This window comes from Pelophylax lessonae (genome assembly GCF_965119305.1).
Source record: "Pelophylax lessonae genome assembly, chromosome: 1".
NCBI lineage: Eukaryota > Metazoa > Chordata > Amphibia > Anura > Ranidae > Pelophylax > Pelophylax lessonae.
In genome coordinates this window covers 617,699,276-617,722,756 of record NC_138768.1, presented here as the reverse complement: position 1 = coordinate 617,722,756, position 23,481 = coordinate 617,699,276, and the positions used below count along the sequence as shown (strand labels likewise).

Sequence of the window (23,481 nt, the reverse complement as noted above, 5' to 3'; positions counted from 1 at the left end):
CTTAGTGCGTCATGGGCCTTTCGCCATCAGTCGTCAGTGGTCCAGGTGTGCAAGGCTGCTACCTGGTCGTCGGTGCATACCTTTACAAAACATTATAAAGTTGATGTAATGGCATCGTCTGATGCCTCGTTTGGCCGCAAGGTTTTGCAGGCCGCCATTTGAGGAGACCAGTGGTCTACCTCGAGGGTTTTTTTTTTTCCGTTGGAATTTTTATTTGAGTCTCATTCTTTGTTTATAATGAGCCTTTAAAACTTCTAGTTTGGCACCGGTTGGGCCTTCTAGATTGGATTTTGATTTCTGTCAATCCCACCCCTCATTTGTGGCACTGCTTCTGGATGTCCCAGTTCTTGTGAATCAAGAAGACTACGTCTGTCAATGAGCGACAGAGAAAATCGGATTTTTGTAAGATCTTACCGTAAAATCCTTTTCTCTTAGCTCATTGACAGACGTAGTACCCGCCCCTCTATCATTGAGTTGGGTTGGGTTAAATTCTCTGTTGCTGCTTTGTGACAGAACTGATGCCTTGTAGCAGAGAGAGGGAGGATATACCCTCTGGGACTGCCCCTAGGGTGGAGCCAGAACGTTTTTTCTTTCTGCCTAGTCCTACTCCTGCGGAGATAACATAACCCAGTTCTTGTGAATCAAGAAGACTACGTCTGTCAATGAGCTAAGAGAAAAGGATTTTACGGTAAGATCTTAAAAAATCCGATTACATTTGCATGTATTAATTAACACTTATATATAAGCACATACGAGCATATATGCGTAAATTGAAACACTAGGAGTTAGAAGAAGAATTTTACGTGTCTATATATGTACGGATGTACGTGAGCTCTTTATGGAACATAACTTGTGTTTTTGCGTCTGGTGCATTACGACTCTGAGCATGCACTACTTTACGGAAATAACTGAATAGAGCTACCGTCACTTATTCATATCTATAGTAAAGGGAATGTAAGGTAGGTTTTGGAACTCTAAATATACCCATAATGTCACTTATGTATGATTTAACAAAGCATATAAGTTAATGAAAACCACAGTTTTTTTTAAATACAGTTTAAAAACATATAGATATTGGATACATCACAAAGGCAAGCAATCTGTGTCCTTCAAATGAGGTCTACGTGTTTCGCGGATATACCGCTTCTTCAGGTCCCGCAAAAGTTTTTGTATTTTCAGAGAGCTTGTTTACAATTTTAAAAACAAATCTACAGAAAAAGGAAAGAGATAGAGAAAGCAATAAACAAATAAAATAAACTATTACATTGACTTAATCCATAGGTACAGGACTGGTCACATTTCACATGATATACTCAGATATATCAGTACCACCCAAAAAAGTGTGTGTGTGTGTGTGTGTGTGTGTGTGTATATATATATATATATATATATATACATTTCATATAGGGTTTATACATTCCTTTATAATATAAACAATGAAAAAAAAACACAACCCATATCAATTAATATTGTAAAATCTCGTACTTTAAAAAAAAGCTAACGGCAAGATACAGAGGTATACGGGGAAGAGTCAATATCTTTCCATGCCTACCGGCCCATGGGAGGGTATCCCTCCAATATATAGTGTATGCACCAAACAGTGCAAAAGTCTAGGTTATATAAACAAAGGTAGAAATAACTGTAAAGAAAATGTGTAAGTGAAGTTATAAGCTTAGGTCAGCATAGTCTATATAAGCCTCACTTCTATAGATGGATAGGTTATGACAAGTGAGCTGGTGTGCAGTTTTGGTCATATTTTGGGGTAGGGGCATCCTGTCCCTTTCTGTTTTTTTGGAAGTGCGTGATCTATAAAAAGGCAGATTTATGTTTTGAATGCATCTCCAATTTATGATTTCAGAGTAACATTTGCAGAGTAGCAGAAGAAACAAGCTGTCATTTGACATTCTTATATATAAAGCAACTAAGGAAATGGTAAATTTTGCGCATTGATTGGATCTTGTCAGGGGGTCTTTATTTTTCAAACCAGGTTTACAAAGCTGATAAGTAACTGGAAGAAAGTACAAAAATGCCAGTGTTGCTGGGCCAACTTTTGTCACTAGGATTCTGAGCAGAGCTAAAAGTTTGTTCACCATGCTTGTAGCTGGAAGGACCGGTTGCATTTCATGATTATAAAATAGTCTGTCACCAGTCCTACAGCAAACACTCATCAGTGAGCCAGGCACTTAGGAGCTGTAATTTGGTTCTTGGAAGAAGCAGGCATTTACTTTGAAGTGAATTTGTTTGCTTGGACTTCTGCTGTAAACTGATCTCCTTCTCACCTTCAGAAGTGACTTTATCATTTGTTAAAGTGTGATAAGCCAGTAATGGCCTGCTTTGATGGTAACGATATCATGGGGCTACAGAGTTCCCTCGGAGGTGAAAATATTTGTTTCCATCTTGTGCTGTTCTCTCCAACAAATTTTACCTGACAATTGTGTTCTTATTTGCTTTGGTTTGCCCGTAGTGGAATTGTTATTGTGCTAAGGATTATTACTGTGCTCAGTTTAATTGCTTATTTGGTAACTTCGCTTTGTACTCAAAAGTACAAAAGTGACAATACTCAAAAGTACAAAAGTGACAATCTCCTAACAGTTTATAAGCCCCTCCAAAAAGAAAGGGAACTCCTAAATAATTAGTTTTTGCATGCCAACTGGTACACAGTTCTGTTCTGGCTTGCTGCACTGCATATGGTAATAGTCTTGCATTGTGACCACAAGGCAAACTAACTGCCTTTTTTTAAGTGTATTTTTTATTGAGAATGCGGGTAAGAGAGTGTGGCCGCAACATTTGGCCAGTAAGGCAAAATTGAAATGACAACTTGCAGTTTGATAGTATAATGTGTGGATGAAATAGGAGTACTGGGTGTTAGGGTAGACATTACAGAACATTTCGATGGGCGGCGGTCAGTTTAACAGTTGGCAGAGGCCCTCCGCTATCAATTGTGAAGTGTGTCCTGAATCAGTAGAAGGTGGGATGTCAGTTGGAGGGTCATTGATTAGTAGTCTGGTTTGATACCATGAGGTGTATTGAAAACATTATACAATAGTCTGTTGGGTAGCAATAGAAAAAGTTTTACCAAAAGATTCCCAGACGTCAAAGAGTTTTCGGACTTGTGATTCCTTGCGTAAGGAGGCCTCCATCCATTCCATACAAATAACATAACATAGCTTGTCTAAAAACAAAGAGATAGTGGGGGGTTCTGAATAGATCCATTTATGTAATATGGTTTTTCATGCTACCAAGGATATGACAGTAAGAAGTTAACTAACTCCCTTTAAACACATCTCTATAGTGGCTTACAGCACCTTTAAGAATTTGCTTGTATTGAATAAACCAAAATGCTACCACCTGTAAATCACTTTTGCTTGCCACATGCTGAATGAAGCGATAGGTCTGATTTACTAAAGACAAATAGACTGTTTGTTTTGCAAGGGAATCTTCCCTAGAGCTTAGTGAATATGGTGCAATTTCACTTTGCAAAGATTACCCAATCATGTGAAAGGGAAAAAGAAAAAACATTTTTGCTAGCACATGATTAGATGATGCAAGTCCACAGAGCTTCAATACATTTGCAAAACTCTGGGAAAGATTCCCTTGCAAAGTGCAATTTGCTTTTTAAATGCTAAGTTCACCTTTCTGAACATGTTACACCTGTATTTAGGGTGTGGGAAAAAATGCAAATATTGCAAAGATCTATGAAGAAGCAGCTATCAAAAAACAGAGAAATTGTAAACCATAAATAAACTAAACTTTGCCGCGCTAAAAAGTGACAAATATCACACTAAAAATAATGACAAAAAACACATTTGGATTTTATTTCATTATACAATTTTTTCTTAGATTGATATTTTTTTATGCTTTTTTAGCGTGGCAAAGTTTGGTTTATGTACTGAGGGTGTGTATGGTGTATTTAGGCTGTCGCAGCTTGAAAATGGAAGAGCACAAAAAGCCGCACAACCGGTTGAAGATGCAAAAAGTTAAAATCCAAATTTATTTTGCAGGCAAAAAGATAAAATCATCCAAGATGAAACCAAAACAGTCGGAGACATGGGGGGGGAAAGGGGAGCACGGCGGTTGACTCGTTTCACGGAGTCTTCCGCTTAGTCGTAACCAACTTATGGTTACGACTAAGCGGAAGACTCCGTGAAACGCGTCAACCGCCGTGCTCCCCTTTTCCCCCCCATGTCTCCGACTGTTTTGGTTTCATCTTGGATGATTTTATCTTTTTGCCTGCAAAATAAATTTGGATTTTAACTTTTTGCATCTTCAACCGGTTGTGCGGCTTTTTGTGCTCTTCCATTTGCTGCTATCAGGACTGCGGATCCGTGCCTGCACCTGGGTTGGATGTGTTTGGAACTATCCCCTCACTTGAGCGGTTCTTTTCCCTCTTGACCGTTTGTTGTCGCAGCTTGAAAACAGCGCGTACGTGCGGGGCTCCTGTAAATGAATAGACTACAAGTACTAGCTGACGACTTGATGTTTCCCAATGAACTAAGAGGGCTCTGTTGAGCGCTCTCATAGTTCATTGATCTTCCTGCTCTCATGTAAATGGCTGCCCATATTGGAGGTACAGGCAGACAGATGTCCTGAGAGTCTGCAGGAGCCTGACACTGCACCCACGATTGCAGGTGCAGTGATCTGCAGGCTCCTTAGAAAAAAGGAGCACATAATAAACATATAGGGGCATTTTCTCAATTTTGACTATAAAAGTGGAAAAATGTTTTAACGTGACATTATATTAACCTTCATTTAAAGAAAATGTAGCTATAATTATTAAATTATTATTCTTTTTTGTTTTTATTTTTCCTACAGTTCGACTCCATGACAGCATATCAGAAGAAGGGTTTCATTACTTAGTCTTTGACTTGTAAGTATAGCATTTAACTGGGTTGCTATTTAAAAAATAAAAGTTTTTTATTTCCTGTTTGTTCTGCACACAGCTCAAGAGAAAAGGAACAGACCACTAGGCCCAGCTGTCATCTTTTAACCTACCTAGCTAATTAACCTGTACACACATACATAACACACACTCAGATTCACGTGCTGCTAGGAATATTTTCATAGTTAAAGCCCAACTTCAATTAAAACATGTTATTTTGTTTTTGGGTAGAGCATAGGGTTAGAGCTTCTATCAGGTTTTTATTACTCTATATGTTCCTATTGGGCAGAGGGGGACTCTCCTCATTTAGTGTCAGGATGGGAAATGATGGGAAATCTCTCCCACAGGGACACAGCCATAAAAAGAAACACATTTTTAGTAGAGTAGGCAAGTTTTATTGTTTGATATTTTGTTGCTGTCTCTCCTTCCATTCATATTTCAATAGTTACATAGTTTATAAGGTTGAAAAAACACAGAAGGCCCATGTAGTTCTACCTTTCAGATATTCTCTGGTTCAACTACTCAAGATGTAAGAATTCCCATAGCCGTGTATATTATGCTTTTTTGATTTTATCAACACAGTCCCCTGATAGCACTTCCCAGGGAATAGAAGTTCCACATTTTCAGTGCTCTAACTGAAAAGAACCCATTTTGCAGTTTAAAATGTAACCTCTATTTGTTTAGTCTGAAATCGCGGTCACATTCTTCTTAATGGACTTTAAACTTTAAAGTTACTACAGTCAATTTGATATATTTGTACATTATGATCATACCTCCTTTTTAAAGAAGTTGTGAACATACAATGTTATAGACATTAATACAGTTATAATTGTTCAGGCATCATAACTGCTTTTGCATAGTTTTAAAAATTATCTTTCTTACTTTTCTTTTTACAAGTTTAATAAGTTCTGACATGTGACCATCCTGATAGTGGGGGGGGGGGGGGGGTTTACAGGATACTGTGTCGACATATTGTGTGCCTGTATTCCATAGTGTGTTCAGCCTCAGGCAAGGTACAGGCTGTGTTCGATCAGCAAACATGTTCAAGAGGAAAACTGTGATTGGAAAGGGATTGTGTGTGCCAGAGGGAGGCTGCTGCTGCCATAACACTGGTATTTAACGTCAAATTAGCGACGTAAATACACGGCTGGCAGTCGGGAAGTGGTTAAACGAAAACCATACGATCTGGTATCGTAGGAGAAACATTTTTGTGCTTGTCGGATCGGATAATATCGGATGAACTGTCGTGATCAGTGTGATAGACTCACCCGGGACAGAGGCTTTTGGAGAGGACTGCAGGCTAGCCTCTTGCCTACTGACTATTGGCCCTGACATTTAAGGGAACACTATTCTTTGTGAGGTGAATGGTGGGGAGGAACCTTGGAGTAATGTTACTTTGCATTCAAGTCCATGTCTCCCCAAGACACACAGACTCTGGGACTCTAGGCCTGGGGTCCCTGTTAGGGCCTTGCTGCCCATTACCAATAAGGACTGCCCCCCACAGTAAGACTCATAGCAAATGCTAACGTCATCAGCTCAACCACCTGTCTTCCACACATTTTTATTGTGCTAATTAACTCACCTATTGTCTGCTAAGGGATGTGTTTACAGTTGTAATAATGTGTAATGTATGGTATGAGCTTGATGCCGGTAAGTCTGACCTAGAGTGAGATCCTGATTAATCAAAGCATTGTCTAGGTGTAGATTCCAATTCATTCATATTGTTTCTGTCTGATGGCTAATTTGATTAACTCTTGGAGGATCGTCTATGATGGGATTAGCCATGAGTCAGCTGTACCTCATTATATAAACCATTGTGTGATGTTTTGAGTAAATATCTAGGCTATTGTTCATGTGGTTGTTGTTTAGCTATGGTATTTATATTCCTGTGTGTAGTTTGTATCGTTGGGGTAATATGATCAGGAGGGACTGTGCTCCTGTGGGACATATATTTTGTGTGAGTTTGTTCAAAAAAGAGTTCCAGATTTGCAGCTAAAATAAGTTCTGCCTAGTTCTTGGTTGCAATAGGCAGCTATATCTGATATCTATGTTCAAGACTGGAGGAAGTGGTATACTGACGGAAGCACTCAAGCACTGTGTGGGTCGGTTCTGTCACAATCGGCTCTCAAAAGCTGTGTACTAACAATCAGTTTATCGTACGATTGCTTCAAAATCTGTATTTTTCGTCTGATTTTCGGATCGTGTGTACGGGCCTTAAACTGATCTTTGATCTTTGGTTTTCTCTATTCTGCATTAGGCAACATGCAGTACTGCAGAGTTATAATTAGGCCGAACCTGATAACAATTTTGTTGTGTAGACATAACAGTTAAATACATCATAGAAGTGTCTCAGTTCATGTATTATTTTCTGTAATTGTATAGTTCTGTTTGAAAATGAAATTAAGACAAATGTATTAAGCAATGTGAAATCTAAGCTGACATGATCTGAGATTTAAAACCCTTCTTCACCTTATACACCTATGGATCTTTTTTTTCCCAGATAATATTTGAAGTGTGATGAACATATTGACATAAAAACATAAGAGTTGCTTAGAACAAAACTGTGTTAAATTATGCTTAGAATGTGAGATTGGGACGCTGGCCTTGTTTTCTCTCGCCATCCCTCAGGCTCTGTGTATATTTACTGTCCACCTGCATCTTTAGAGGTTCTCAGGAATTCAAGAATTCCTAGATTAACCCTTTTACAAAGACAAATGTGCAAACTATCATCTTAGCAGTATGTAAGTCATTTAGATGTTAAGAAATAAGAATCAAAGAAGAACTCTACTAAACTCTATTTAAATCTAAATGATCACATAAAGTAACACTGCAAGTAAATGCTGGAACAGAAACAGCATTGAATGCCATATCCAAGCAAGTCAGAACCAGGAAGTAGACTGTCATCATTCACCATGACATAGGGCACTGTGGGCATATGCATTAACATTTGGGAACAAATGAGGTCTGGGCTGCACATCAAGGGCTCCTGCGCTCAGCAGTGTTTATGGGGTACCCCTCATGTGTTCCCGTCTTTCCTTTAATGTGGTGTAAATGTACATTCTCTGTCAGTGCTTCATCTAAGTTTTGCAGCTGTTGTAGTTAGTTTGATTCTTTTTTTTACAGTGAATATTGCAGTTATTTCATTCCTAAGTAATGTGCACTTTGTGCCCACCCCATCTTCTGATTATAAACAAAATGACAAACCAGGGAGAGTACATTGTAGTCACCTTTTATCAGTCATAGAACAGCTAATTCACACTGTGGAAGAACAGCTGCTGACATACAATGCACAGTATTTGCATATAAAGCTATACGTTACCTGCCACTAGTATTTCCCATTGTAGGTGAAAGAAAGAAGGCATCAGTCTTCTGATGCTTGAAGCCCTAAACAGTAGCGCATTTTGAAAAACCCACCTCCATTCTTGTTGCAGACAGTAGTACTAAATATTCTAAACAAAGGTATACCTCTATTCTTTCTTTAGTCATTGCTGGCCATAAACACTTTTGGATTAATACATTATATTTCCTAAAGCATTGGACATCTGACCATCACACACACACATATAGGTTGTTGGACAGGCCATTTTGGAGTATGTCTATTTGGGCCTATTTAGCCAAGGAAGATGAGGAACTGATGTTGGATGACAAGAAGGTCTGGCTCACAAGTGGAAATTTACTTAATCCTAAAGGTGTACAATAGGGTTGAAATCAGGACTCTCTTCAGACCACTTTTTATGGACCTAGCTTTATGTCCAGGAGCCCAGTAAAAGGCCTTAATGAACCTTTCTGTGTGCACTGGTCCAAATAATTTGGTGGAGGGGGATTATAATGTGGAGTTGTTATTCAAGCGTTGGGCTTGGACCCTTACGTCCAGTAAAGGGAACTCTTAAGGCAGTGGTTCTCAACTCCGGTCCTCAGGACCCACTAACAGGCCAGATTTTAGGTATTATCTTGGGGATATGCAGACTTGAATACTGCAATCACTGAGCAGCAAATGATGTCCCTTGTGATGTATTTCAGTTATCTTGCAAACCTGGCCTGATAGTGGCTCCTGAGGACAGGAGTTGAGAACCACTGTCTTAAGGCATCAGCATACCAAGAAATTTTGGACAATTTCACGCTACCAACTTTGGGGTTGGCCCTTCCTGTTCCAGCATGACTGGAATACAAAGCAAGATCCATAAAGACATGGATGAGCGAGTTTGAGGTGGAAGAACTTGATTGCCCTGCACAGAGTCCAGACCTCAACCTGATAGAATTAGAGCTCAGACTACAGGCCAGGCCTTCTCCAACATCAGTGCCTGACCTCATAAATGCGCTTCAGGAAGAATGGTCAAACATTCCCATAGACACACTCCTAAACCTTGTGAACAGCCTTCCCAGAAGAGTTGAAGCTGTTATAGCTGCACAGGCTGGGCCAACTTAATATTGAACCCTACGGACTAAGACTGGGATGCCAATAAAGTTCATGTGCGTGTAAAGGCAGATGTCCCAAAACTTTTGGTAATATAGTGTATCTTCACTCTAAACCTGGGTACACACTAGAAGTTTTGCTTTGAACAACCCAGCGGGCTGAAAGAAAAAAAAAACTGAGGGATCGTCGTACTTATACAAGCGATGTTGGTTCAGCGATCTCCCCCGCCCCGCCACTGCGGCTTTGTTTCAGGACAGGGGAACTGCCCTCTTGCCAGAACACACTGATCAGCGTTAGCAGCCAAAGGCCCGCTAGTGCTGATCAGATGCTGGTTGGATGCTGTTTTTCCAGCAAGCCCGGTGGACAGAGGCTGGTTGTGAGACCGTACTGTAGAGCAGACCGCTGTACAAGAGGGACGATTGTTGGCCTTTGTGTATTAGGCTTTACTCCTTTACTCTCAGAAGTAGGCTATGTTCTATTCTTTCGCCTGGTAAATGCAATAAAAATAACAATAAGAGCAGAAACTTGGATTTAAAGCTAATTTTACTGTTTGTAAAATTCTATATTGCACAAAAAAAAAAACAAAAAAAAAAAAACCCTAATCATAGGTTTTGCTTTTTGACCTGGAAATAACAATGTAAAACTGCTTGTTCAATTAATGAGAAAAAGTGTTTGCTTAGCAAAGGTGATTGTGTAAAGCAAGCATCATAATTTGCAGTTGTCCCCAGTAATTGTAAAACATGTCTGAGGTTACTGTGCTAATACCTCTACGCATGATAAAAGCCATTTGCAGCAATGTGTGAGCGATTCCTCCATCTGATAAGAGCCCATCAAACTTTTAAGCATTGTTCATCTCATTAATTCATTGCTTATGAACAAGCCGCCCTCGGTGCTTATTTTAATGATAAGGCATGACAGTGCCGTATTGCTGCCATTCCACCCCCACACAACTGTTTCTGACTTAATCGTTACTTTTAGAAGCTGTGGGAATTAACCATGTAATAGTGAAGTATCTTGTGATAGCATCCTACACTGAGATGAGGGGACCTTTAATTATGAATAGATAAACTCCACCAATAGCCTCTGAGTGCTATGGAATTAGTGTCAGCGATAATTGTTTTGTGCTTCAAATGACGACACTTGCTTCATTTGTGTGCTGCCCAAGTGCTGCTGCTTTGCTTTCATTTGCACATCCATGAATATTTAATGCTTAACCATTTATTAGAATATTCTGCTTTCCCCCTTTTCCCTCCCTTACATTGTCATGACTCACATGTGCATTATATGACTACCTGTAAGTGTTATCTTGAAATTGCAGCAAACTTCTCCACTCTTACCTTGTGCACAGATAACATAAACATGTAATAAAAGTCTTTATGCATTGCAGGTTAATGCCCTGCTCTCATCTCTAGTCATTATGCCTCCCTGGTTCTGTATGACAGCATAAAGCCCAACTCCAGCCAAAACATTGTACAACGGTACTTGTAGGTGAGGCTGTAATGGCTGCAGGTGCCTCAGCAAAGCCATCGAGACTGAAGTGAGCAGAGAAGAGCTGCAGACGAGCACAGCGCTGGCTCGAATGGGGGCTCAGGTAAGTTAAAGGGAGGGTGAGGGGGATGTTGATGCCTAAATATTTTTTACCGTAATGCCAGGAATGCATTAAGGTAACAAATGTTTGGGCTTTGAACCACTTTAAGTGTTTTAAAAATTGTTGGCTGGAGATAATACTATGACATCATGAATTGACTTCTAAATTATTGCTAATTTCATGACACAGCATTTTGGATGGCATGGCTTTGTTGGAGGCAAGGAGAGTGCACACATGTGCCTAATACCTAGAAGTACTGGGCTTTTGTCAACAGAAGTATTGACAGTGTAACAATAGGAATTTTTTACAAAATATTTTGACACAGTACAGAGACACTTTAACTGAAATGCATGGGTGACAACGGCTACCTGTCCAGAACATCATCTTAAGCAGGTCATAGATTATGCTATTTTCTTTCCTTCTACCACAGGTGTATGGAAAGAAAATTGCTTGATTCCCCCCGTCAACACAGAGAGTGTTGATGGGGGAATCCCTTCTGCAGCACTATTGTATTCCGCCGGCGGGGAGCCTTCCCTGATGGGCAGAACACAATGATTAATGTTGCCAACAGGCTGGTTGTACACAAGTCGATTCATAGATCGACTTGTGTACAACCAGGGTCCCCATACATGGATCGAAATCCATGTATGGCTAGCTTTAATATGGAGGCCAACTAGTATTCTTAAACCAGCACATTATGCTTCTTGCTGTCTTTAATGCCAGGGGAGTCTCCTAGCACAAAATGAAACACCAAAAGATTGAATTCTGCCCAGCAGAATTCGGTCAGATTTGATAACATGTGAGACGGCTTCATAATGAAAGCGATTAGGCTCTTTGGTAAAGTGAAAGTAAACCCTCTTATCATTTTCAGCCAAGGAAACTGTCATCTTGGCCTCTGTTTGATCTTCAACTGCCATGATGCGGCACATGTGATGAGTTATGACACCAGCCATTGGATGGTTTTGATCGTTTGGTTGAGAGCACAACCAATGTGAAAGTTACATTCCCGGCATATGCCAGGAATGTAACTATTTTTTGAAGCTGGTAAATCGATGGGTTTACCTCAAGTTTTTAATGTGGGATTAAAGGTTTAGCTTTTCTTTAAAACAAAAAAAATAACAAACATGTTATACTTACCTGCTCTGTGCAATGAATTTGCACTCCTGGCTCCCCCCCCCCCCATGACCAGTGCCCCTGATAGCAAGCTGCTTGGTTTGGGGGCGCTGGTACATGCTTGCTCCCGAGCCACTGCTCTATGCATCCATAAGACACATAGAGCCGCGGCTCGGCTCTACTCTCTCCTCTTTGGCTCACTGGCTGTGATTGAAAGCAGTGGGAGACAATGGCCCCCACTGCTGTCTCAGCCAATGTGGAGAATGAGTCCCGGGACAGCTCGTGCTCATCGCTGTATTGAGAGGAGGCTCAGGTAAGTATTGGGAGGCTGTGGGGGGAGCAACACACAGAATGCATGAAGGTAAAAAACCTTCAGCCTTTAACAGCAAACACGCACGCGCATCATAGGTTGAACTGGATGGACTGATGTCTTTTTTCAGCCTCACAAACTATGTAACAACCACTTTAGGTTTTCTAGATAGTTCTAACAATTCACTGGCTGACTATACTTGTCTAAAGTTTTTTTTGTTTTCTTTTTTTTGTTTGTTTGTTTTTTTGCATTCCTTACAAGAAAAAAGGAACAATTATTTGATAACCCAATTATGACTCTTCTAACCACATTTCTACCCAGCATATGAAAAAATAGACTGTGCTACCAAAATTGGGATGCTTAAACATTGGGGGTTATTTACTAAAGCTGGAGAGTGCAAAATCTGGTGCAACTCTGCATAGAAACCAATCAGCTTCCAGGTTTTTTTGCTAAAGCTTAATTGAACAAGCTGAAGTTAGAAGATGATTGGCTACCATGCACAGCAGCACCAAATTCTGAGTGCACCAGTTTTAGTAAATCACCCCCATTATGTCACGTATATGAACTGTAGTTTTAATAAAGACTTTTTGTTGCCATGTTGGTCTGCTACTTGACTAACTGCTTTTTTATTGTCATTGTTAATTTTGACCTTATGCTTCAATGTTTTTAGTAAGTGTTAATCACCTGTCCATAAAAAAAATATACATTGCTTATAAAAAAACTGAGGGCTTTAGTTTTTTGTTGCTGTGAGTAATGTTCTACAGCAATGCTTCTGTATACTGCTGCTGGGCATTATTCCTCCTACCTTATAACCAGTTTTACCAGTAACTCTATGCATACATTGCTTTCCATTGTCTCCAAGTTTGTTTTCTGTATTCATTTTTTATGTTTACTTTATTTTTCTATTTCACAACTGACCTGTGCCTTCATAAGATAATAAAAAATATACATTATGCATAGTAGTTACAATAAAATGGTTGCAAACCCTTACATATATCGGCAAGTACTTGAGAAAAAGTATCGGTAATCATACTTGGTCTTAAAAAACTGGTATCAGTGCTTCCCTGATTTTAACTTTATTATGGGTAAGAACGTTGTTTATTAACAAGCTATTTGCTAACTGCCACATCATGTAAAACTTTTGGTTGAGTCCCATGTTAAGAAGAATAGTGGATTGCTTTGGATGGAAGACAGGGTTAGCAATTTGCTAGTATATTTAACAATGTCCTATGTTTTCAAGGACAGAGAATAGGTTGGGGAGAATCTGTCTAAGTTGGAGCAGTCAGGTCCATAAATATTGGGACATCGACACAATTCTAATATTTTTGGCTTTATACACCGCCACAATGGATTTTAAATGAAACAAACAAGATGTGCTTTACCTGAAGACTTTAGGCTTTAATTTGAGGGTATTTACATCCAAAACCGGTGAAAGGTGTAGGAGTTACAACAGTTTGTATATGTGCCTCCCACTTTTTAAGAGACCAAAAGTAATGGGACAGTTGGCTGTTCAGCTGTTCCATGGCCAGGTGTGTTATTCCCTCATTTTCCCATTTACAAGGAGTAGATAAAAGGTCCAGAGTTCATTTCAAATGTGCTATTTGCATTTGGAATCTGTTGCTGTCAACTCTCAATATGAGATCAAAAGAGCTGTCACTATCAGTGAAGCAAGCCATCATTAGGCTGAAAAAAAAACAAAACAAACCCATCAGAGAGATAGCAAAAACATTAGGTGTGGCCAAATCAACTGTTTGGAACATCCTTAAAAAGAAAGAATGCACCGGTGAGCTCAGCAACACCAAAAGACCTGGAAGACCACGGAAAACAACTGTGGTGGATGACCGAAGAATTCTTTCCCTGGTGAAGAAAACACCCTTCACAACAGTTGGCCAGATCAAGATCACTCTCCAGGAGGTAGGTGTATGTGTGTCAAAGTCAACAATCAACAATCAAGACTTCACCAGAGTGAATGCAGAGGGTTCACCACAAGATGTAAAGAATTGGTGAGCCTCAAAAACAGGAAGGCCAGACTACAGTTTGCCAAACAACATCTAAAAAAGCCTTCACAGTTTTGGAACAACATCCTATGGACAGATGAGACCAAGATAAACTTGTACCAGAGTGATGGGAAGAGAAGAGTATGGAGAAGGAAAGGAACTGCTCATGATCCAAAGCAGACCACCTCATCAGTGAAGCATGGTGGTGGTAGTGTCATGGCGTGGGCATGTATGGCTGACAATGGAATTGGTTCTCTTGTATTTATTGAGGATGTGACTACTGACAAAAGCAGCAGGATGAATTCTGAAGTGTTTCGGGCAATATTATCTGCTCATATTCAGCCAAATGCTTCAGACCTCATTGGATGGCGCTTCACAGTGCAGATGGACAATGACCCGAAGCATACTGCGAAAGCAACCAAAGAGTTTTATAAGGGAAAGAAGTGAAATGTTATGCAATGGCCAGGTCAATCACCTGACCTGAATCCGATTGAGCATGCATTTCACTTGCTGAAGACAAAACTGAAGGGGAAATGCCCCAAGAACAAGCAGGAACTGAAGACAGTTGCAGTAGAGGCCTGGCAGAGCATCACCAGGGATGAAACCCAGCATCTGGTGATGTCTATGCGTTCCAGACTTCAGGCTGTAATTGACTACAAAGAATTTGCAACCAAGTATTAAAAAGTGAAAGTTTGATTTATGATTGTTAATCTGTCCCATTACTTTTGGTCCCTTAAAAAGTGGGAGGCACGTATACAAACTGTTGTAATTCCTACACCGTTCACCTGATTTGGATGTAAATACCCTCAAAATAAAGCTGAACGTCTGCAGTTAAAGCACATCTTGTTTGTTTCATTTCAAATCCATTGTGGTGGTATATAGAGCCACAAATATTAGAATTGTGTCGATGTCCCAATATTTATGGACCTGACTGTATATTGTTAATTGATATAGGTGCTGTAAACTTTTGCCTAACTGCTGTCCCTGAGAGGAACATTGTTCCTTGATTTGTAATTGGATTGACTGGGATACTTGGACTGCATGAGAGATGTGGAACTCCGACATCTTCAATGGGTTTCATCATATTCTTTAAAGGTCTTTCAAAACCAACACTTCTAGGAATATTGATCTCCTGTGTCCCCTGCTGTGCTCAGTGGTTCCTCCTACCGACCTCCACATTACTACAGGACACAGTAGTGATATGAAGGTCAGCAGGTTCAAACACTGAGCTCCGCAAAAGATGAAGCTTTGGTCAGAGGATTTCTCTACAGTGGATCAGGATTCAGATGTGCAGGCAGCAGGGGCGGTAGTCTTTATTTTATTCTTTTACAGTGTAACCATTGTTCAAAAATTTTGGATCAACGAGGGAGAACCAGGTTCATTTCCCAAAAATTAGGAGCTATTTTCAGCCGCATTGACTACCTGGCGCTTGGCCCCAGCTTTGATCATTTCTTCACTGATGGAGAAAGGATTTCCTGTTTGATTTGCTTGTTCATGTGAAATACAAGCTGATATATTTAGTTTGTGAATTTGTGTCTCCTCAGTGATTAAAACAGCTTGCATGTTCCCTACAGCTTCTTTTTCTACTAAATGCCTGTAATAGTTCTTTGAAACTTCCTACTCCTCTGTGTACCTAATCAGAGTACAACCTGTCACTGACAATGGAAAACATACTTTGGCAGAAACAAGCCATCTCTATAGTCTGTCAGCACCAGCATGCCGTTCTCTTGTATCAAGTTGGCTAATATACTTTCAGGCATGGTATTTAAATCTAATGTGTGCTGAGGAACACAGACACAGCACAGTTACATCGCTATTGAAATAAATAGCAGAACAATTTGAACTTTTAGCCATTTATAGACCATACAAGATACAGTATAATTTAACCATTGCTTATTTTGTGATTATGATATGCCATGAAAGCTGTTCCTATTTATATAGATAGGAAATATATTTTTCTCTTTTGTTCTTTGGCAGACACAGCTCCTGATCTTCATAACTATTAGGTTATAATGCCCGCTACAGGACTAGGACACTAGGCAGAAAAATAATCTGGCTATGGGTAGTCCCAGGGGGGAATATTCCCCTCTCCCTGCTATAGGTACCCAGTTTTTTTTCTGCCTAGTCAGGAGTAAGGACCTAATTCCTTGCTGGGATCTCTGGTCCTGGCAAATTTTTTTTTTAATTGAAAATTTTTTCTCCTGGTTTTTTCCTGTGGGATCTACAATCAACTGCCGGACTGGGCAACGGGCTGTGTAATCTAGATCCAGTGGTCACCCCAGTCTGGCCAGCGAGTGTGCACAGACCTCAGCTCCGCGTTAGGTTGGCTGCGACATAGCCCCACTCGACGGGGGCTGGCCTGTGAGTTAAACGCCTCACGAGGTCGCATATGACCGGGTCTCGGCCTGAGTTGCAGCGTTCCTCCTGGCCGACAGCCCCCCCATTTAGATGGCAAGGAAGTTCTGTCTGGAACAGTGCCTGCCTGATTCCTGGTAAGGTGAGTAGCTGTCCCCTCTCTCCCCCTAGAGGGTTTTGGGGTGGACGTGAGCCCCTCCTTGGGACAGTCAAACCCCCGGGTTCCCCTCCTTTCCGTCAGGCACCCCCCTTTCATCTGTCCCCCATTCTCCCCCCTCCACTTATGCTGGGGCTGTGGGGGTGGTCTGGTCCACCTCCTGGGGTGGGGCAGGGTGCTCTGCTGGTGATGGGGGCCGGGGGGAATGCGCCGCCAGAGACCGGGCAATCGGCTGTGTGGGGGGGTTGTACCTGGTGGGGGCTCCTTCCAGGGCCCCCCCGTCCTGCATGGGTCTGTCCTTGAGACCTAGGGATCGCTCCTGGCTCTCTAATCCTCCCCTGGGGCTGACTCCTAGATCTTTACACTTCCTGATTGCCCTACGTGTATCGCAGAGTATCCTGGTGGCTGCAGGTGCCTGTTTCTGCTGGGTGACGAGTCTGGTGGGGTTCTCTCCCTCTCTGCTGAGGATCGCTTAGTGGTTGTGCCTGGCGCCCGGGTGGTGCTGCCAACGCAGTGGGGGTTGTCCCTTTGCAGTGTTTTACACTTTTTGTGGGGTCCCCCTGGTGGAGTCTTTGGAGCACATCTCCCCACCTGACCCCCTGAGGCTGCGGAGCCCTCCGGGTTCCAACCATCCATCCATGGAGTCCTTTGTTGTCCTGGGTAGAGGTGGTTTTCGGGCATCATGCTAGGAAAAAGCACCCCCCGCCTTCCCCTGCCTCATCTGTCTCATCAGAGCCTAAATCTGATTCCGGCCGCCGTGGACGTGGGTCACCCTGCTGAGCCTGGGACCACGAATCAGATAGTAAGGATGATTCCTCCCCATCTTCAACCACGCATTAAAAGGCACTGGCGGACGCACTGATTGTATCTGTGCATGAGACTTTGAAGATGGAGGACGTAGCTGCGGTGGAGGCACAGGTTCCCTTTGCACTCACAAGCCATCCAGAGTGGCAAAGATGTTTCCTTTCTCCGCCTATTTTGACAGAATTGTCGCTAAAGAGTGGGGACAACCAAAGCATCCTCTTGGGGTCCCTAAGCGATTTACTAGGCGTTAGCCCTATGAGGAGTCCCTTATTAAGAAGTGGACTGTTCCACTGGTGATGGACCCTTCAGATTCCAGATTGAACAAGGCAACCATGATTCCGGTTGAGGAGTCCCCGGCCTTTAGGGATCCAACTGACAGGAAGGCGAAGGCTCTGGCCCGCAATATGTACACTCTGGTTGGTTCGGCACTGAGGCTTGTATTCACCATTATAAATGTAAAAAGAACCTACGCGCTGACCATAAACCAGATGTAATGAATGAGAGCAAATTTAGAGTGTAAGGAGCAAAGATTAGCAGCCAATTCTTAATAGTGTCACCATGTACATAAAAGCAAATAAATGTAAAATAAATTGGCGCTTAATCAATCCCATAAAGTTAATAAATATGCAAGAATAAATGAACACATAAACTGAAAGTGACAATCATAAATAAATCAATCAAATAAATATTGAATATATAAAATGTGATGTGGCAAAGTGCACTGGGCAAATGGTGCAAAGAAGTGAACCACAATAATAATCAATAAATATTAATCAATAAAAGTCACTATAAATGAAAAAGTGACAGTGAAATAAAAGTGCAAGGTGCAACTAACTGATCAGATCAAGACAAGAAAAAAAGGGGGTATGATCTGGAAAGCATAAAAGTGATAGCAAATACACAGTAAGAGAATAAGACTGTGTGACATAAAAAATGTGCAGAAATGATAAAAATACCCCAAAAAAGCAGGGTCTCCACTGTAGGGATAATGGTCCAGTTTCCAGTAGCCAAGGGGGGGGGAAGGAAGCAATTATATCATTGCTTTTGCTCTGGCCATGGGTTTTATATTACTTAGTTTGGTTCATCCTATTGATATCCTTTTGGATGTATCCATTCCCATTGATAGTGCATTTGTTTTGCATTATTTTACCATCATTTTGATGTGTATACAAGTTTTATGACTCATCCTTGTTATTAGATCCGTGTTGAGCTCCATCTGGTGGTGAATACTGTGTATTTCATGTTGTCGGTCACCATGGTGACCGCTTGCTTTAAATAGCCGGTACGTCAGTCGTCTTCTTTACCCTTGATAAAGTCACGTTGTGATGTGGCGCAACGCGTCGGGTGAAGCCGCCTGACGTCACTTCCGGTCTTCAGCCGAGACCGGAAGTCACCAGAATCCACCACCATACCGCTGCCACGCTACTATGCTGTTATACTTTTACTGAAATGTGAGTTTTTTACCTACGTTTTCTCAAATAAATTGTTTTAAAAACTTACTACACTATGAAGTACTCCCCTTTATCTATGGTTTGAGCTTCAAACCCTACCTAGGATATTGTACCCTCTGATGATTGATGCTGTCTGCCTAAAGGATTAAGGAGCTTGTCTTAAAGGGACCCCCCCCCCCGGCTACTATTGGTACAAATACTCTTATAAGAGTGATTTGGAGGTGAGCGGCCATTTCACTTATTTATGGATACATGCTCACCACCGCAATGATATAGTTTCCCGCACCAACTGAATGACCACAGTTTCCCGCACATCGGCAACAGCTTTAGACACCAGCACATTTTCTTTCAATTATTGTCTCTTTTATGAACCTATGAACATTTTTTGGATATTTATCTTTATAAAGTGTTAACTTTATGTGCGAGTTTAACCCCTGTTTTGCTTTTTTGGGGTATTTTTATAATTTCTGCACATTTTTTAGGTCACACAGTCTTATTTTCTTACTGTGTATTTGCTAACACTTTTATGCTTTCCAGATCATACCCCCTTTTTTTCTTGTCTTGATCTGATCAGTTAGTTGCAACTTGACTTTTATTTCACTGTCACTTTTTCATTTATAGTGACTTTTATTGATTAATATTTGATTATTATTGTGGTTCACTTCTTTGCACCATTTGCACAGTGCAATTTACCACATCACCTTTTATATATTCAATATTTATTTGATTGATTTGTTTATGATTGTCACTTCCAGTTTATGTGTTAATTTATTCTTGCATATTTATTAACTTTATCTGATTGATTAAGCGCCAATTTATTTTACCTTTATTTGTATTCACCATTATTCTGGTGTCACAAACTTTGACGAGTGGGCTAAGCTTTTACACTGTGACCTAGAGGGAGAACAGCTCCCCCCTGCCTTTGCTAAGCTGGCAGTCCAGCTGGTGTAGGGGCTGCAGTTTTTCTGTGATGCCTCTTTGGATGCGGTTCCACTAGTGGCTCAGCTCTCTGTTTCGGCAGTGGTCCTTCAGCGTGTCTTTTGGCTTAAATGCTGGGATGTGTATCAGACTTCTAAAAAGGCCTTGACTAATCTCCTCTTTCAAGGAGATCGCCTGTTTGGGGCTACCCTGGATGACATCATTAAAGGTCTCACAGGGGGAAAGAGTAATTTTTTCTGCAGGCTACTAAGACGTGGGCGCACCTTCTCAGCTCATAAGAAGTCTTTTTTCCCCTCAGGGTCAACTGACAAGGGCTCAAAGCCTTTTAGGGCCTTTTCTGGAGGATCCAAGCGAAACTGGTCTGGCAAGCCGAGAGCGGGCTTCTCAAAACCCATGGACAAGGCTCCTCCAACATGAAGGTGTGCCCTTATCCGTATGGGGGGTGGGGGGGACATCTTCGTAGGTTTCCGGAACCGTGGACTTCCATAGTACAAGACAAGTGGATCCACTAAGTTGTTCGGTCCGGCTACAAGATCAGGTTTCACTCTAGTCCCCCGGCAAGATTCTTTCCTAGCAACTTGCGCCTGTCCACGGTCCGTTTACAGGGCCTCTTTGGGGCTGTACAAGACCTGTTGCTTCAAGGGATGATTATCCCCGTTCTGACGTTTTCAGGATTTTTACTCAAACCTGTTTATGGTTCCCAGGAAGGAAGGCAAGATGCGTCCTATCCTGGACCTGAATGAGCTAAACTGCTTTGTGCGGGTGCAGAAGTTCAGGATAGAGTCCATTCGCACGGTGGTGGCATCCCTGCATCAGGGGGATTTTCTTGCCTCTATCGACATCAAGGATGCTTACCTTCACATTCCAATATGTGCCGGTCACCAACGCTTCCTTGGCTTTGCAGTGGGAGAGGAGCATTATCAGTTTGTGGCATTACCCTTTGGTCTCATCTCTGCTCCTTGGGTCTTCACAAAAGTGTTGCCCCGGTACTGGCGTTGTTACGCTAATGGGAGATCGTGGTACTGGGCTACTTGGACGACCTCCTTCTGCGAGCGGAGTCCCCTACTGCTCTGGTGGAAAACCTGGAAATCACCTCTGGAGGACTTCGGCTGAATTCTGAATTTTCAGAAGTCTGCTCTGGTTCCGTCCACAAAGCTGGACTATCTGGGTCTGACTCTGGACTCTGCCTTAGCCAGAGTGCTCCTTCCTCTGGACAAACTCCAGTTATTGCAGGCTGCAATTAGTCTCCTGCTGTCCAGCAGATGGGTCTTCCCTCCGGACTTGCACAGTTCCATACGAGGTCCCTGCAAAGGGAGATTCTAGCCAAATGGGACAAGACTCTGCAGTCTCTGGACAATCAAAGTATACTACTGCTAAAATTAGCCAGTGGGTCATATACACAAATTTTTTCAATTTCTCTACATTTATGTACGCTAGACCTTATGAAAGTGTTGGTGCTTGGGGTGAATGATGGATGGGGACACTGTTAATCTGCATGCAGTGCTAGGCCCCTTTCACACAGGTGTTCCATTTGTCAATTTTTCCTCCGTCCGTTGACAGAGGAAAAACAAACACCCATGTATTTTTATGGGCAAGATGATGTTAGTGGGTGATCATCCATTGACATACGCTGACATACGCCTTCGGTAACATCCGTATTTTGAAATGGAAGTAAGCCCTATTTACTTCTGTTAAAAAAAAAAAAGGAAGCGGACCTAAATGGATGTCAGCTGGCACCCACTGGCGTTCGAAAAACCAATGACTCATCAGCCTTTGGCGGTATTTCCCGCTGACAGCTGAATGTTATTATTATTTTATTAATATTATACAGGATTTATATAGCGCCAACAGTTTGCGCAGCGCTTTACAGTGTGGGGGAAGACAATACAGTTACAGTACAATTCAATACAGGAGGAATCCGAGGGCCCTGTTGGTGTGGGGCGCTACCACCTTGTACAGCAAATCAAAATGATGTATGTGGTCCCAAGAGAAAGTGCACAGTGCTTACTTGATAGCAAAAATGTGCAAATTATAATATTATATAAAGTGCTGCGTGCTCAAAAAAATATTGGAATGTGCAATTAGTGCAAAAACAGAAAGATGGTACTCTCAACAACCCGTTATGCTGAGTGGATTGTACCGTCTGTGTGCCAATCATCGGATGTAAGCAACCTTCTGTCAGTGGTAGGTAGGAAAGTGCCAAAGTGCAAATAAGTGAATGGACAATATATTAAAAGCTTTTATTGTGACATCCCCTTGCGCGGGGAACTAACATCCGTGATTAATAAAACCAATATCACTAAAAGTAATATCAATGAAATGGAGTGGTAAGTGAATTGCGCCCTTATAGCACGTGCTGGGAGTGAAAAGTGCTAATACCGGAGGTAAAGCACTTACCAAAGAACTCTCCCTTACGCCACGTCCAGCTTAGTTGGTGGTTTCTCCCCTTTTTCTGATGCCTGCAAAGCTTTGCTTTTGGATTGTTCACAGATATCGTTGCACATGCATCTAGGGAGTCAGTGTACAAAAAAACAAAAAGGCTTCCATTGCATAGTACAGTATTACATTGAGGGAAAAAGTAGCGACTCACTGTTAGGAAGTTCACCGTCAGCTTGTTTGGTGTGTCTCTGGCGTACGGCCGTGTGGTGCTTCCGCGTTCCACCGGCCAGAACCACCTAACCGGAAGTGACATATGATGCTGGTTGCCGCTCTGCGCGTTTTGTCACTGCGATGTCATCTGGGGCGGTGACGCAGTGACGAAACGCGTAGAGCGGCAACCAGCGTCATACTTCACTCAAAGGAAATAGAGCGTAGGTTGCTAAGATCGGTTGGGTCCAGTGAGGGCTTTTTAAGTATAGTGCATGTTTTAGAGAGTTGGGGAAAATGCCAGAAGAGAGGGAGAGATTGAAGATGTGGGTTAGAGAGCGTAGAACAGGATCCAGAGGGCAGGTGGTTAAGTGGACATTAGCAAGTAGTTTAGCAACCTTGTCTATAGTGGTGGGGTTGAATGAGGTAAGTAGTGATCGCACCTGTGGGAATGTAGCGTAAAGCATGGAAGGTATCTGAACAGCAATGATCTCCTTACGGATTGTATCAATCTTTTTTTTAAGTGGTTGGCAATCTCCTGGGCAGTGAGTGAATCAGTGGGTGGAGGCAGTGGAGGATGGAGTAGAGAATTAAAGGTAGCGAAGAGTTGCCGGGGGCGAGATGACAAGTTGTTAATGAGAGTGATAAAATTGGTCTGCTTGGCAGTGTGGAGACTGGAATTGTATTATTGGAGGGCAGATTTATGTTGGTTGAAATCTTTGAGACTTATGGGCCATACACACTATAAGATTTTCTGAAGACTTTTTCCTTTAGACTTACCAAAACCATATAATATGAAGTCAAACCTAAACACTTTTCGATTTGTATGCAATCTTGCACTACATAGAAAAGGTAAATCTGAAGGAAATCTAACCACAAAAGTTGGAT

The 23,481-nt window shown here is 41.7% G+C and overlaps 1 protein-coding gene across 9 annotated transcripts in view; it reads left to right on the top strand.

The window, feature by feature from the left end:
- CAMK2D (calcium/calmodulin dependent protein kinase II delta) overlaps positions 1–23,481 on the top strand; it is a 446,499-nt gene that overhangs the window by 227,617 nt on the left and 195,401 nt on the right. For all 9 annotated transcript variants that reach the window (XM_082254334.1, XM_082254332.1, XM_082254339.1 and 6 more), the window contains exon 4: positions 4,813–4,867. In XM_082254334.1, the coding sequence (XP_082110460.1) occupies positions 4,813–4,867 (55 nt within the window). The remainder of the gene's footprint in view (positions 1–4,812; positions 4,868–23,481) is intronic.